The 14,678-nt window shown below is 44.4% G+C and overlaps 1 protein-coding gene across 1 annotated transcript; it reads right to left on the reverse strand.

Moving 5' to 3' along the window:
• Window positions 1–63: 63 nt before the first annotated feature.
• On the reverse strand, window positions 64–14,601 carry kcnq2b (potassium voltage-gated channel, KQT-like subfamily, member 2b). Its single transcript, XM_084542403.1, has 20 exons — window positions 14,355–14,601; window positions 13,731–13,881; window positions 13,359–13,449; window positions 12,905–13,031; window positions 12,640–12,815; window positions 11,795–11,920; window positions 11,376–11,486; window positions 11,183–11,278; window positions 10,772–10,866; window positions 10,617–10,685; window positions 9,318–9,347; window positions 8,599–8,678; window positions 8,076–8,300; window positions 6,926–6,973; window positions 5,450–5,558; window positions 5,271–5,309; window positions 4,194–4,325; window positions 3,823–3,943; window positions 3,563–3,738; window positions 64–2,236 (listed from the first exon to the last, which is right to left on the reverse strand). The coding sequence occupies exons 1-20, from the start codon at window positions 14,485–14,487 to the stop codon at window positions 1,624–1,626; spliced, it is 2,748 nt and encodes a 915-aa protein (XP_084398529.1). The 5' UTR covers window positions 14,488–14,601; the 3' UTR covers window positions 64–1,623.
• Window positions 14,602–14,678: the final 77 nt, after the last annotated feature.

The following is a 14,678-nucleotide window of genomic DNA, read 5'->3' on the forward strand; positions in this document are numbered from 1 at the left end:
GAAAACGAACGGTGATAATGATGTCATATATACACGATAATGTTTTTATGGAGTGTTGATGTAAACATCATGTTTCTGATTTGTTGTTGTTCACATGGGCGACACGGTGGCGAGGTGGTTAGCACTCTGTCCAGGTTCTCCAGCTTCCTCCCACCGTCCAAAGACATGCTGGTTAGGTTCATTGGTGATTCTGTCTCTCTGTGTTAGCCCTGAGATAGACTGGAGACCTGTCCAGGGTGGACCCCCCCTCTAGACCAATGACAGCTGGGATAGACTGGAGACCTGTCCAGGGTGGACCCCCCTCTAGACCAATGACAGCTGGGATAGACTGGAGACCTGTCCAGGGTGGACCCCCCCTCTAGACCAATGACAGCTGGGATAGACTGGAGACCTGTCCAGGGTGCACCCCCCCTCTAGACCAATGAAAGCTGGGATAGGCTCCAGCCCCCCATGACCCTTCACAGGACAAGAGGTTACAGAAGATGAATGAATGAATGAATGTTGTTCACATCCGTCCCAATGGCAGCCAGTCACCTGTTTATCAGATTAAACCACGTCTCTATGATAGCACCTGTTAGCGTAGCACATCCACAATGAATACCTTCAGTTCTGGCTCATTCTGTTCTATAAGTTCAAGGTTTCACTCCAACAGTTTCATTTCCATTTAGCGCAGAGTGCTAAATGCTGAGCTGACAGATGATGTCACTGCAGTGAGCCAATGAAAGCCACTATGCTTCCACTTCCTGTTCAGAGTCTGTCTTCCTGCCCACAGCTGAATTCAATAAGACGTTTGGTTTTAGATTCATCTTGAGAGAAACTGAGACGACCAGAGACTGAAGAGGGTTTTGCTGTGATTAAAAGCTCTTAATTAATATTCAAATACAATCAGACAATCACAAATCTGTTCGAGGTCACCAAAGTCGACTTGTTTTTGGTGAGGAGCAGGTTTTGTACTTTTTGTTTGTGTAACATCGATAACAGTTCAAATAAACGTTTGACCATTTTTAGATTTCGGAGTCTCTTTGTCTCATCCTGATCTCATCCTGTCCCGTCCCAGTAAAAGTTGGTGAAGCGTCTTTTACTTCGTTCTGTGGAGGCCGAACATACGACGGAGAAAGAGTTCAACCACAACACAAATGACAGAAATGTTTCCACGGGTCAGAAAACATGTTTAAATATTATAAATCAGATGTGTGTTATAATAAACTTTACTTTTCAGCTCATTTCAACGACTGCCTCAGACAGAAACCTTTGACTCCATATTTCTGCCTGGAGACACATTGTCCTCTGTCCTAGCTGTACTGTGTCTCCGTGTTTCTAGTTGTGTTGTATTTGTGTATTTCTCATTGACCAATTAGAGTAGACCTGGGTTTTCAGGACGGAGGTCTTAAAGAGACAAGAGCTAAAAATGTTGGATGAAGTGACAGAAACAAGCAACCAATCAGCTGTGAGAGTGTCCCAGCTGTGAACCAATCAGTGAGGGTGAGGACAAACATTTGCTGTACACATTCAACATTCACATTAATCGGACATCGAGCCGCCGGCTGCTGAGTGCCGTCAGTTCCCATGATGCTTCAGTGTGAACCTCCAGCTGGCAATTAAAGTTTCTGGATCACCTTCCGTCTACTTGGTTCCAGTCCAGGCCTGGTCTGAGTGAGGCGAAGGGGCGCAAAGCTCTGAGTCCGAGTCCGACTCCCCCTCAGCAATGTATGGTCGGACGGTGGCGCAGCGAGTGGAGGAGTAGAAGCTGTTGTTGAGGAAATCCAGGTTCTCTCTGGAATGAGAGATGGAGAATCCGCTGAAGGAGCGCTCCAGCTCCTCGTGGTCTACCGACGGGATCGAGATGGAGGTGTCACTGTCAGGCTTCACCTCCTCCCCTCCCCCTCCTCCCCCAGTTCCATTAGCTCCTTCTCCTCCGCCTCCGCCTCTCTCCGGTCGCTCTGCACCTCCCCGCTCTCCGGTACTGTGTCGGTTTGATCGGTTTCCGCCGTGTCTCTCTCCAGCAGGAGGAGGGGGGAGTCGGACCAGTGACCCATCGCCTACCGGGCTTGGAGTGTTACCGTGGCTACGCTGGGGAGGAGGCGGGGCCTGCTGGTGGAGCTGGGAGCTGATTGGCTGCCAGGAGGTGGAGGGTGGGCAGGTAGGGGCATTGCAGCTCCTGTGTCCTGTGGAACTGCTCGATCGGACCATCTTCGTCATGGACTGGGTCTTATCTATATGGTCACCAGGCAGCACCCTGCACCAGGAGTAAACAAGGAGTAGAAGTAGACAAGGAGTAGAAGTAAACAAGGAGTAAACAAGGAGTAGAAGTAGACAAGGAGTAGAAGTAGACAAGGAGTAGAAGTAAACAAGGAGTAAACAAGGAGTAGAAGTAGACAAGGAGTAGAAGTAGACAAGGAGTAAACAAGGAGTAGAAGTAGACAAGGAGTAGAAGTAAACAAGGAGTAAACAAGGAGTAGAAGTAGACAAGGAGTAGAAGTAGACAAGGAGTAGAAGTAAACAAGGAGTAAACAAGGAGTAGAAGTAGACAAGGAGTAGAAGTAGACAAGGAGTAGAAGTAGACAAGGAGTAAACAAGGAGTAGAAGTAGACAAGGAGTAGAAGTAGACAAGGAGTAAACAAGGAGTAGAAGTAGACAAGGAGTAGAAGTAGACAAGGAGTAGAAGTAGACAAGGAGTAGAAGTAAACAAGGAGTAGAAGTAGACAAGGAGTAAACAAGGAGTAGAAGTAGACAAGGAGTAGAAGTAGACAAGGAGTAAAAGTAGACAAGGAGTAGAAGTAAACAAGGAGTAAACAAGGAGTAGAAGTAGACAAGGAGTAGAAGTAGACAAGGAGTAGAAGTAGACAAGGAGTAGAAGTAAACAAGGAGTAAACAAGGAGTAGAAGTAGACAAGGAGTAGAAGTAGACAAGGAGTAAACAAGGAGTAGAAGTAGACAAGGAGTAGAAGTAGACAAGGAGTAAACAAGGAGTAGAAGTAGACAAGGAGTAGAAGTAGACAAGGAGTAGAAGTAGACAAGGAGTAGAAGTAAACAAGGAGTAAACAAGGAGTAGAAGTAGACAAGGAGTAGAAGTAAACAAGGAGTAGAAGTAGACAAGGAGTAGAAGTAGACAAGGAGTAAACAAGGAGTAGAAGTAGACAAGGAGTAGAAGTAGACAAGGAGTAAACAAGGAGTAGAAGTAGACAAGGAGTAGAAGTAAACAAGGAGTAGACATGGAGTAGAAGTAGACAAGGAGTAGAAGTAGACAAGGAGTAAACAAGGAGTAGAAGTAGACAAGGAGTAGAAGTAAACAAGGAGTAAACAAGGAATAGAAGTAGACAAGGAGTAGAAGTAAACAAGGAGTAGAAGTAGACAAGGAGTAGAAGTAAACAAGGAGTAGAAGTAGACAAGGAGTAGACAAGGAGTAGAAGTAGACAAGGAGTAAACAAGGAGTAGAAGTAAACAAGGAGAAAACAAGGCGTAAACAAGTTTCTGATGTGTACCGGTGTAACTGGTTCTGGTTATTTACTGTCTGTGGTGTGTTACTGGTTTTCATGTGTTACTGGTTCTATGGAGACACTGACTGCAAGATTTTGGAGATGGATTGGCTCTTTTCCAGCTGATCCACTGGACTATGGTAGGGTGGTGCTGGGTCCGGTTCCTTGGATCCAAAGTAGGCATCAGTCTCAGCCTGAGGGATCCCCATTCTTTGGATGTAGATGTTTACCAGAAAGTCCAACTTCCTCTCCATGGACAGAACCTGAAGGACCAGACCAGCAGTCAATCAATCAAACTCAAGACAGAAAAACGATCTTTTAATGACACACTGGTTCCTATTGGTTACCTGCTTCTCCACCTTCCCCAGCCGTCCCATCATGCTCGGGTCCTCAGGTAGCTCCTCATTGGCTGTTTTGGGACGGTCCTTGTCAGCAACTGGAGTTCCTCTTCCAACTATTTGATCCACCCTGCCAATCAGCACCAAGCATGAGTCAAGCTGAGCTCTGGGACCATGTCCTCACCCAGGGACCTCACCCAGAGACCTCACCCAGGGACCTCACCCAGAGACCTCACCCAGGGACCTCACCCAGAGACCTCACCCAGGGACCTCACCCAGGGACCTCACCCAGAGACCTCACCCAGCCTGATGTTGATCAAACTATGAAAGCAATGAAGCGCTGCTCTTGTGAGACTAAAGATTTTGGGCAGGGGTCTTACCTTGACTGGAGGTTCTTGATGCGGGCGAGCATGTCCAAATGTCCAGCTGAATACTGTTCAATCACGTCCATGACATCATAGGGACGAAGACTCTCCTTAAACTTCCTCTTAGATACCATGAAGCGCATGATGCTGAGAGAGGACACAGACAAACAGCTGTCAGCGAGCGGACACGGTCCAGCTGGACTCATCTTTGTGAACTACGTCCATCTACAGAGTTCTCTGAAGGCTGCTCTGTGTTTCTGTTCCAGTCCTCACATATGACTTTGGGTAAAGACTGAGGATCCAAGTACGATGTCTTTGGCCTCAGAAACCAACTAAAAAGCTCAGAAGCAGGAACCATTAGGTTTAACACCGTCAACTGAGATGGATCAAAATGAATAAATTAACTGTTGGACTGGACCAGATCCTCCTTGAAAGGGAGTCCTGGGTATGTGGCCAGCAGTGGTTCAGCAGGTAGAGCAGGTTGTCCACAAACCAGAGGGTTAGGGGTTCGTTACCTGCCACATTGACCACATGCCGAAGTGTCCTTGAGCAGGGCGCCGAACCACGAGTTGCTCCCACTGCTTATTAGTGGTGTTCGAGTTCATTTGACTCGACTCAAATAGGTAGAAAAGACCATTTATCACATCCAACTGGGAACAGACCAAAACTTTTATGTATACTGTTTATATAAATCTCTTCTGATATGGGGACACATTAGGAGAAGGTTTATGTTTGGAGCAAAGCTTAAAGAAAACTGATATCTCCAAAGACAATCCAACACAAAGACTGTAATTTTTCTCTTCAACCTGCACAGGTTTCAGTCCCCCAAAATAAACACATCAGCTGCATCTTCTATTTATAAGTAGACCACAGCTCTAACCCTAACCCTAGAGGAAGTCTGATCCAAAGCAGATACTGAAAACTTTAGATATATGACAAGACTGGACGACACTGGTGTACAGGACGAACACTGACAGAGATAAGAGAACTAACAATAATAATAATAATAATAATGTCTTAACAGAGGAGGCTTTAGGTAGACACAACAAAACATAGTGAAACAGAAAACAATGAAGCTAACTGAGGTCAGACTGACTGCTCTTACCCAATAGCTGATGGTGACCACTGACCCTGGGGTGAGCACAAATAAAAAAGTGAATAAAAAGCATGATTCGCTGCATAATAAACAGCAAATAAAGAGTGAGAAAAGCAATGAATGGAGGTCAAATAAACAAAATGATTTCCTGATGAAAACAAACCAAAGTTCGTACCAGATGGCTCTGATGGTGACCTTTAACCCTGGGGTCAGATCCTGAGGAACAAACTCACAGTGGCAGCTCTTGTTGTCGTCGGCCATGTCTTCTCCCGGCAGGCTGGCTTCTGAAATGACATCGACATGAGTCTGACAACGTCATCCGGGCCCAGACCCCCTATTGCGTCAACAGGGGGTCTAGGTTAGGGCTGTCCAATCTTTTTTCATCGAGGGCCACATACAGAAAAATATACAAAAGGCTGGGCCACTCACTAGAGGTGAGGTATATAGCCTCTATTGATTAAAGTTAACAAAATCAATCACATGTAAGTTAATTATGCTTGATAATTGAATATGCTTAAAGAAAAAAAACAGCCTACATCACAACTTTCCATTAATGGGTTTTCATTTATTTTGTTACTAAAAGGGTTGGCAGCTCATTCTCAAAACAGACTGGACTGGAGGGACAACAGTGACGCTGTGGACAAGAGGGGACTGAGTAGACTCTAGTTCCTGAGGACGCCAGTCTGTACTTTGCTGTGGTTTGTTGGGGGACCAGTACCAGCAAAAAGGACTTCCGTAGGATAGACAAGTTGAAAGGCTGGACATGTTATTGCCAATGAGTTGGAGACGTTTGTCTCAGTGAGAGACAGGAGGACACTAGACAAACTACTCCATCATGGACAATCCATCTCATCCAGTCCACCAGACTATAGAGGGACAGTGGAGCTCATTCTCCAACAGACTGATCCAGATCCACTCCCACAGTGAACGCTACAGGACGTCATTCATCCTCTACTCTGTCCAGCTGGACAACAACAACATAACTCCATGTTATTAATGTTAATGGACACTACTGCACCCTAGTATCATTCCTATGGATAGAATATATAGTCTTCAGTCTCTATTTTTGTATATTTGTTCATATTCTTATTCTGCACATTTTTTGTTTTTATTTTACTTGATTTTAATTAAAATCAAGGAACTGTTTTATGAAGTCACCATCTGAGAAAGGTTTCCATGTTGCATTTATAACTAATTATAATTTAGAGTAAACAGTTGACTTTCAATCTAACTTTGGTAGCTCCAATAGTTCTCATTACGTCTGAAGTCGTTTCCTTCGGTTTTAGATCAATATTTAGAGGAGTAATCAAACCTACAAAAGACAAAACTTTATTTATTGTCGCTGCACCCATGAGCATTTTTGATGATCGTCTCGGTCCAGTCCTTACGTTTTATCACATTTAACCACAAGTTATAAGATAAAATTCAGTTTGGAGTTATTATCCTCACTCCTCCTCTGGCTTCCTCCACCCCACCAACATGACACGCTGATAACAGCAGCCTCCAAGTCTGCTCTGTGTTCCAGCCTGCAGCTAACCACCATGAAAGGGTCTATTTGTGTATTACTGTGTATTAATGTGTGTACTAGTGTATTAATGTGTGTACTAGTGTATTCATGTGTGTGTGTATGTGTGGGCGTGGGTGTGCTGACCTGGGGAGCTCTTCTGCCTGAACTCTTCATCCTGCATCTCTATCAGCACTACAGGAGGAAGAGGAGAGAGGAAACACCTTCATCAGAGGAAGATCGCACTCATCATCATCATCATTATCCTTGACCCACAAAACCAACAAATAATGTCTTTGCCACTAATTTAAAGGAACATCTCAACAATTATTAAACACTTGACCCACACATATCTACTGGACTGGTTAGCCTAGCTTAGCATCAAACGCTAATCTAGGCTAGGATTCCACAGTTAACAGCTAGCAGCTAGCTTACACCAGTTAGACCCAGTCTTTCGCTGAAGCACAGATGATGATAGTTGATCTGTCTCCTCTTTTCTTTCCTCCTCGTCTTCCTCTGTTTTTCCTGTTTGTGTTTATGTTTGTGAAAACATCAGCTGATGTTGTGTACAGCTGCAGATTAATGAACATTGTATTAGTTACCATTTTGTCTAAATAAGGTTTAAATATTTAAAACGTTTACCTTAATTAACTGTACCTCTTATAAACTTTGACTGAAAACATTCGGCATTTAGTTAAGAGTTAAAAACTACATGGTTAGCATTTAGCATTTAGCATTAACTGGCTCAGAGTCACAGCCCAGTTGCAGTGTTTATCTTGTTTTAATTAGCTCTATGCTGGACAGTTGGTCCTATGTTTAACTCTTGCCGCGTCGTCAGCGTTTCGTTCTAACCTCTTTGTCTTTCATTATGGTCCTACCGTTACGTCTATGTCACGTTCTCATGTCCATTTAAATTTTAAACATTCATATCACCCTTTGTTTGTTTAAGGATGTTTTTAATTTGTACTTTTTATATCTTTTGCATATTTTTATAATCCTGTTCCAATGGTAGCACTGTTAAATGTGCAATATAAATAAAGGATTGAAAGAATTAGAATTTAATAAGAACAAATCTTAAGTTGTATGTGAGTCAGATGTCAAATGAACCAAGAGGAACAGATCATTTCAAATGCAACGTCATTTTTTTCTGGTTATTATATTATTAGACGTAGCGTTATCATAGTTTTTCAGTTTTAGTTTTAAGCCCCCCGTGTGTCTCTGGACACTAAAGATATGGTACATGTCTTTTAGGTCAGAACAGATTTTAAACTGATCGGTTGGATTCGGCCGGTCCAACCTTCAGAGTTCTGGCGGGAGGCAGCTCCTCGTATCCTGAAGGCCTGTCTTGTTCTGCTGCGTTCTCCAAAGCTCCAACTCTTTGGAACTTTGCTGGGACTCTCCTCCAGACTGGGCTCCATACTGGGGGACCGGCGCAAGGCCTGGACCCCCCCTGTCCCCCCAGGACCCCCGGGAACACCAGGACCCACTCCAGGAGCAATGCCAGGCCCAACAGTAGGAACCACTGCAGACAGGAAGTAAGGATGGTAGGTCTCAGTTCTGGTTTGTTCTCCTTAAATGATGTTCTGCTTAAAAGGAGATCATTTCATTCTGACTACGGGAAAACAAAAACACTTTTGGGTTTCCAAGGATTAAATCAAACTATAGAACATGCTGGGACTTCTGTTTGTTCCTTAACCAAACATGCCTTGGATATGATGTAAATAGGCGTCTTTAGGTTAATCCTGGACTCAGAATCTGATCAAACCTGGGACCTGATGTATTAACTGCATCATCGTTGGATCATTGGATCAAACACTCACCGTGCTGAGGAGAACCTTTCCCTTTGGTTCCTGAACTCCGTGGAGACGAGAAGACTCTTTCTTTCAGACTGACTTTCTGACTGGAGGTACGACAGAGACACAGATAGATTTCATCAGATCTGGAATAAGGACATGTCCTTTATTGTCAAATGTCCTGCTGGATCTCTTTGTCATGTTTTGGACTCAGAAGAGGAGAGGTTCATAAATGTAACAGGTACCAGGACATCTGAGGACAAAGACTGAGGAAAAAGACTTTAATCAATTTTTTTTAGCGAAAGCTGTACATTAGAAGAGTCAGACTGACGGTGTTCATGGTGTTGACGTGGTCTACAGCCGACAGCAGCTCGTGTTCAAGCTTCAGTAACTTGAAGAAAATCCTTCGAGGCTTCTTTTTACAATATGTATTCAGGTCAAGAATCTAGACTTCATTACTTTCTTCTGTTTGTATGTGTGACGTCATCAACTAGTCGACGTCAACTCAACTTTCACCACATATTAGTCAACATAAAAAAATCTGAAGTTGTTAAACCCAGTAGCCACAGACGACAAATGTCAAATTCAATGACATCCCACCATTTATTATTAACTTACTTATTAACTTTGTCCTACTTTACTGAGAGCAGAAAATATGGAGCAGATAAAAGAGTCTCATAACTACGGTTTATAACAAAGTGTAAAATACTACAGACGTGTTAAGGGTTAGGGAAAATGAGACTGACCTGGGAGATGGTTCAGGTTGGACGTCCTTCCTGGAGACAGACGGACAAACTGTGCTTACTCATCACTGATTGTTGACATTTAAATGATAACAATAATCAGGCCGGGTTTTTGTAAAGCGTCTTGAGACGATTTGTATTGTTATTGACGCTATATAAATAAAATTGAATTGAATTGAATTAATAGGGTGGTTGTCTAACATCAGGGGATTACAAACAAGAAAAGTGTAGAAGTTAAACTCAGATCAGCCAAAACAAGATGATATGTCCTCTACAGACATCAGATCCTGTCTCAGTAAAAGGTCGTCTATTTATACTGAGGTTTTCTACCTGTTGGTTCTCAAAGCACTTTACAGTCACAATAACACATCTGTCATTCACATGTTCATACACTGGTAGAAACACTGGGAACAACTGTGTTCAGTGTCTTACTCTGGTGTTTGGTCCATGAACCGGGGATCTAGAGACGGTGTGATCTTTGGTCAATGTTCCTCTGGCCTTATATTTATGTTACTTTGACCTATAGCTCCTACCTCAGCATCGCTGCAGAACATGTCCACCCTTTCATAGAGACACTGTTCCCTGATGGCCTCTATCAGCAGGATAACACTCCCTGGCTAAGGAAGGGTTATCATTGTTTTTAGGAATTCTTTAGCTATTCAATGCGCCACTCACCAGTAAAGTACGCTGCAACTGGATCGAGCTTCATATGAAAGAATAAGACCAGGTACCTTTTGTGCAGCAGCCACTTGCTGGCTATTGTGACACTGTAGACACTGTAAACAGTCGTCCATTGGATCAAACGAGATGTCAGTCACAAGTTCAGAGTTCAGAGCTGTTTTGGTACGACAGTGTGGCTGATACATGCAAGCTAACTGAAGTTACAATCAAGAATATGTGGAAAATATGCAACTGGAGGACATTTACTGAACCCTGTAACAGGAAAACTGTGAGGCTCAACAGATGAGTCGTATACATTTTTGTGTTTGTGACTCAACTGACATAGGAGTTTACTGAGCCTGCAGTTATGATTGTATCCTGGAATGGTATGCATCATTCTAAACTCAAGAAAATAAACTTTCCAATGATACGTATAACATGTTAGCACATAGACAGGGGGCTGAGTTAATTCCTGGTTTGCACGGGCCATCGGAACGGGAACGGGTTAAAGGATCTGTTCATAACATCTTGGTCCCAGATACCACAGCACACCTTTAGATGAGTCAGGGCCTACGCTACACTAGACATGTGATAATAATGTTTTGGCTCATTGATGCAGTAGTAGCTTGAAACCTTTCAGACCTGAAGGAAAGTCCAGATTTGTTCTTGAGGTTCCTTAGTAAGTCCAACTGGTTGAGAGGAGGAATCAGCCTGAAGACACACACAGTTAAACATGATGACATTAAAGTCACTGCAGGAATATTGGAGGAAGCATCAGGTGGATGGTGGACTTTCACCTGTACATGGGGACAGACACCGTCCTCTCGTAATAATCCCAGGTAGACGTCAAATCGGTTCGGCTCAGATTAGTGGCATAAACCCTCCAGGCAGCCTGTAGAAACACAGGAGGAAACCATTAGACATCGCTGCCTAAGGGCCCAGTGCTCAGCATCATTTTCAGCCTCTTGTTTCAGTTACTCTAACATCTACATCTACATTATCTGCCCTCGTCACTGATATTAATCCCGTCTGGAGGTAAATTTATTTTCAACCCCTCACCACAGATTTTTTGTGCTGCTGCATGTTAGCAGCTCAGCATTCATCTATCGTGTAAAATGATCTGAACTGTTTTTCTCCAGTTTCTCAGTGGATTCATGGAGGTTTATTCTGAACAGACAGGAACAGGTGTGACGTCAGTGCTGGTTCACCTGGATGAGTCCAGCTGCTGGGTTTCGTCTCTTCTCAAAATGTTTCTGCCTGTGCTGCTCTTGAACCTTCAAAGCAAACCCAGAACCGAGGATGCCCTGTGGACACGGGAAGACAATGGGACAGACAAACAGGTGAACTGATGAACTGATCAGGTGTGTCACATAAACTCAGGTAAACCTCAGAGCGACTCACAGCTGGCAGAGCGAAGAAAGAAACTCCGATTAGAGTGAAAGTTGCAGCCAGTAGTCGTCCATTCCAGGTAATGGGGAACTTGTCTCCATAACCGATGGTTGTCAAGGTGATCTGACAGAGAAAGAAACCAAGCAATGCAATCACCACTGTGTTTAATTCAGACATGTACACACCTCAACACACCTTAGGTCTGTCCTACCTACAGTACCTCCCCTGATTTATTTTGAAAGACTGGTTCATCATTTTTTAGGAGCTTGGTGTCCACAGTGTCCTTTCAACTGTTAACAGTTGCTGACCTGGGTTTAGTAAGGTCCTCTTTCTTGTTCATTGATGATACTGAATCACAAGGTGCTTAAATCCACTGTAGCTGTAATACTCTGGGACACCTGCATGTATTAGTTATTATGTGTTAGTCTCACCAGTCCCCACCAGAGGGCGTCGGCGTACGTCTCAAACTGTTCGTTATCTTCTTTCTCGGCCAGATACACGAGGAAACTGGCTAAAATGAGACACAGGAAGCCGATGTACCAGGCTGTGATCAACTCCTGCAGATGGAGAGAGAAACTGGTTTAATGTAGGAGAAAAAGGATTCATCATGGAAAATCAGAAGGTCAAACGTATGTCTGGTGTTTTCACCGTCACTTGAAACGTTTACAGATATTATAATAAATACTGTCGTCATCTTAACGTTTGGACAGTTTCTTCTTCTCCGCCTGATTATTTCCTCTAGAAACAGTTTCAGAAATAATGTGTTGCTGCAGAGACACGGACTAATCAATAACTCGGATCAATGAGAGCGATCAGGTGTCAGGAAGATGAAACCAATAACCCAATACTGCTGACGTTGTCCGTGTCTTTCTATGCCTGTCATGAACTTTGTGTCTTTGTCCTGTACTTTCCATCTCTTCTTTCTTTAATCTTCATGCAGGCGTTGTGTTGCCACCAACCATCAATCTCTGGTTGATGTTGTTGTTTCTCTTCAGACAGCAACACGGAAAAGGAGTTTTCCTCCTCAGCGTCATCAAGCTCTGCTCAGGTGTGAACAGCACTGAGATGATCAAGTTGATCGGTTTATTCATCTTGGACTATTTTGACTATTGATTAATTCAGTTACATTTCAGATGAAGTGTCTCTAAGAGACGAATCACTACAACCAGACTTACTCACAGCGTCCTGCCAGTCACATCACTAATACTGAAATGAACCTGGAGGAGAATAACACTGCAGGTGATTGATTGACTGATTGATTGACTGATTGATTGACCTTGCTGTGGGCGTAGACCACTGATCCCAGCAGTTTCCAGGTTCCTCCTCGTCGGTCCATTCGAATCATCCTGAGGATCTGAAGAAATCGAAGAGACCTGATGGCGGATGTGGCGAAGACGTTTCCCTGAGTCCCCGCGGCCAGCACCGAGATGGACGCTATCAGCACCATGATGTCTGCAGAGGGACAAGTAGACAGACAGGACATTTATCCTGGACGTACCACTGAATGTAAACAGGTAGATTCATGACGTCCTCAGACTCACCGATGACACAGAACGGTTTCCTGGCAAATTTGAGTCGTCCTCTCCATCCTCTGTACCGACAACAGCAGCCTGCAGCCCAGATCCTCACCATGTACTCCACCCCAAACACCACAATGGTCACCACCTCCTGTTACACCACAAATATCACACAACCAGCTTCATTATGTTCTGTTTATTTCAGACCCCACCCCCGTAGACTCGATACCTCTAAGAAATCATGAGACTCGTTTCCTTCTTAGTCTCAAATAATTAGAAAGAATAGAAAATAAAATACGCCATGTTGTTTAAGGTGAACAGACATGTTGCTCTTTAAAAGGAGCTGATGACACAACTGTCAGCTGACAGCGTTTGATCAAATATTTAAAAATAAAACCAAATCACGAGTTCTGATCACCACAAGGTTCCGTTGTCATGACAACAACAGACGGGTCAAAGAGAGAGGACGAGGGTTTACCAGGATGTAGAGGGCGTCCTCTGAACTCTTCTCATACTCTCTGATGGTGGAGAACACTGACAGAACCAGGCAGGAGAACACCAGCAAAAACCTGAACACAGAACACGGAACAAGAACTGAGACACCTGATCTGAGAACTGTCTTCAGTTTTGGATCCAGAATCTTTCTCTGATCAATAATCCTCTGGTCATGTGGGACAGTAACTGTTCCAGAAACAACTTTAACAGCTCTGAGGCTGACGTCCACGTCCACTAGACCACATCCTGACTCGTATCTGAACTAACTCTGGTTCCATGAAGATTCAAAGCTGAAGCCTCCTACCAGGCAGCAGGTGAGTCTACAGAGGAGAGCTGAAGCTAAACAGGTATTTACACGTAGGCGTGGTAGATGAAGGCCCATCCTCGAGGTCTCTCCAGGACGTTGTACAAGAAGTTCTGCAGTCGTCTGTACAGAGCATTTCGTTTGGGAGGTTTCTTTCCTCCAGAGACACTGCTACGCTGCCGCCGAGGACCCTCGTCCCCACCTGGACACAAAGGATGGACAGTTCAGAGACAAGAGGGACAGTTCAGAGAGAAGAGGGACAGTTCAGAGACAAGATGAACAATTCAGAGACAAGATGGACAATTTACAGGCAAGAGGGACAGTTTACAGCATGAAGACATCCTTCCTGCTCTCAATAATACCTGATTATTACCTGATTAATACATTTACTTATATTACCTTATGCTTGTAACACGTAGCTGATACATGAGACGCTGCCGAAACGAAATTTGATTGAAAACTGTTAAACACCTGATTAGTACCTGGACTAATACCTAGACCACCGTCCATCTGTACCTGGACTGATACCTAGACCACCGTCCATCTGTACCTGGACTAATACCTAGACCACCGTCCATCTGTACCTGGACTAATACCTAGACCACCGTCCATCTGTACCTGGACTGATACCTAGACCACCGTCCAGCTGACGCCTCCCGATAATCAGCCGTTTACCTGCAATGAGCAGAGCTCCGTCCCTGCTGGACTCCGTCCCTCCGGCCTCCAGACCCACAAAGCCGACCTTCAGCTTCTTCTGGTCGGCCTGTGCTCCGGGGAACACCCCGCCGTTCCGGGATTTCTGCACCATAACGCACCGACCTACCGATCTAGAGCTAGCGGGCAGACGGAGCTATGAGTCCGGCCAGGCCCAGCGGGAACATCGGTGCAGCGGAGAGGAGGAAGACGGAGGAGGAGGATGGAGGAAGGATGGAGGAAGGATGGAGGAAGGATGGAGGGAAATAAACCCGCAGAGACACAGACGGACGCAGATTGGCTGAT

This window comes from Chelon labrosus (genome assembly GCF_963514085.1).
Source record: "Chelon labrosus genome assembly, chromosome: 4".
In the NCBI taxonomy this organism is placed as follows: domain Eukaryota; kingdom Metazoa; phylum Chordata; class Actinopteri; order Mugiliformes; family Mugilidae; genus Chelon; species Chelon labrosus.

Bases quoted from the DNA above. Each gene is read 5' to 3' on its own strand.
- kcnq2b (XM_084542403.1), bottom strand. From the start codon at position 14,487: ATGGTGCAGAAATCCCGGAACGGCGGGGTGTTCCCCGGAGCACAGGCC. The intron at 13,882-14,354 runs GTAAACGGCTGA...CTTTGTGTCCAG, and splicing joins CGGAGCTCTGCTCATTGCAG to GTGGGGACGAGGGTCCTCGG. The intron at 12,816-12,904 runs GTGAGTCTGAGG...GTCCCTCTGCAG, and splicing joins GAAACCGTTCTGTGTCATCG to ACATCATGGTGCTGATAGCG.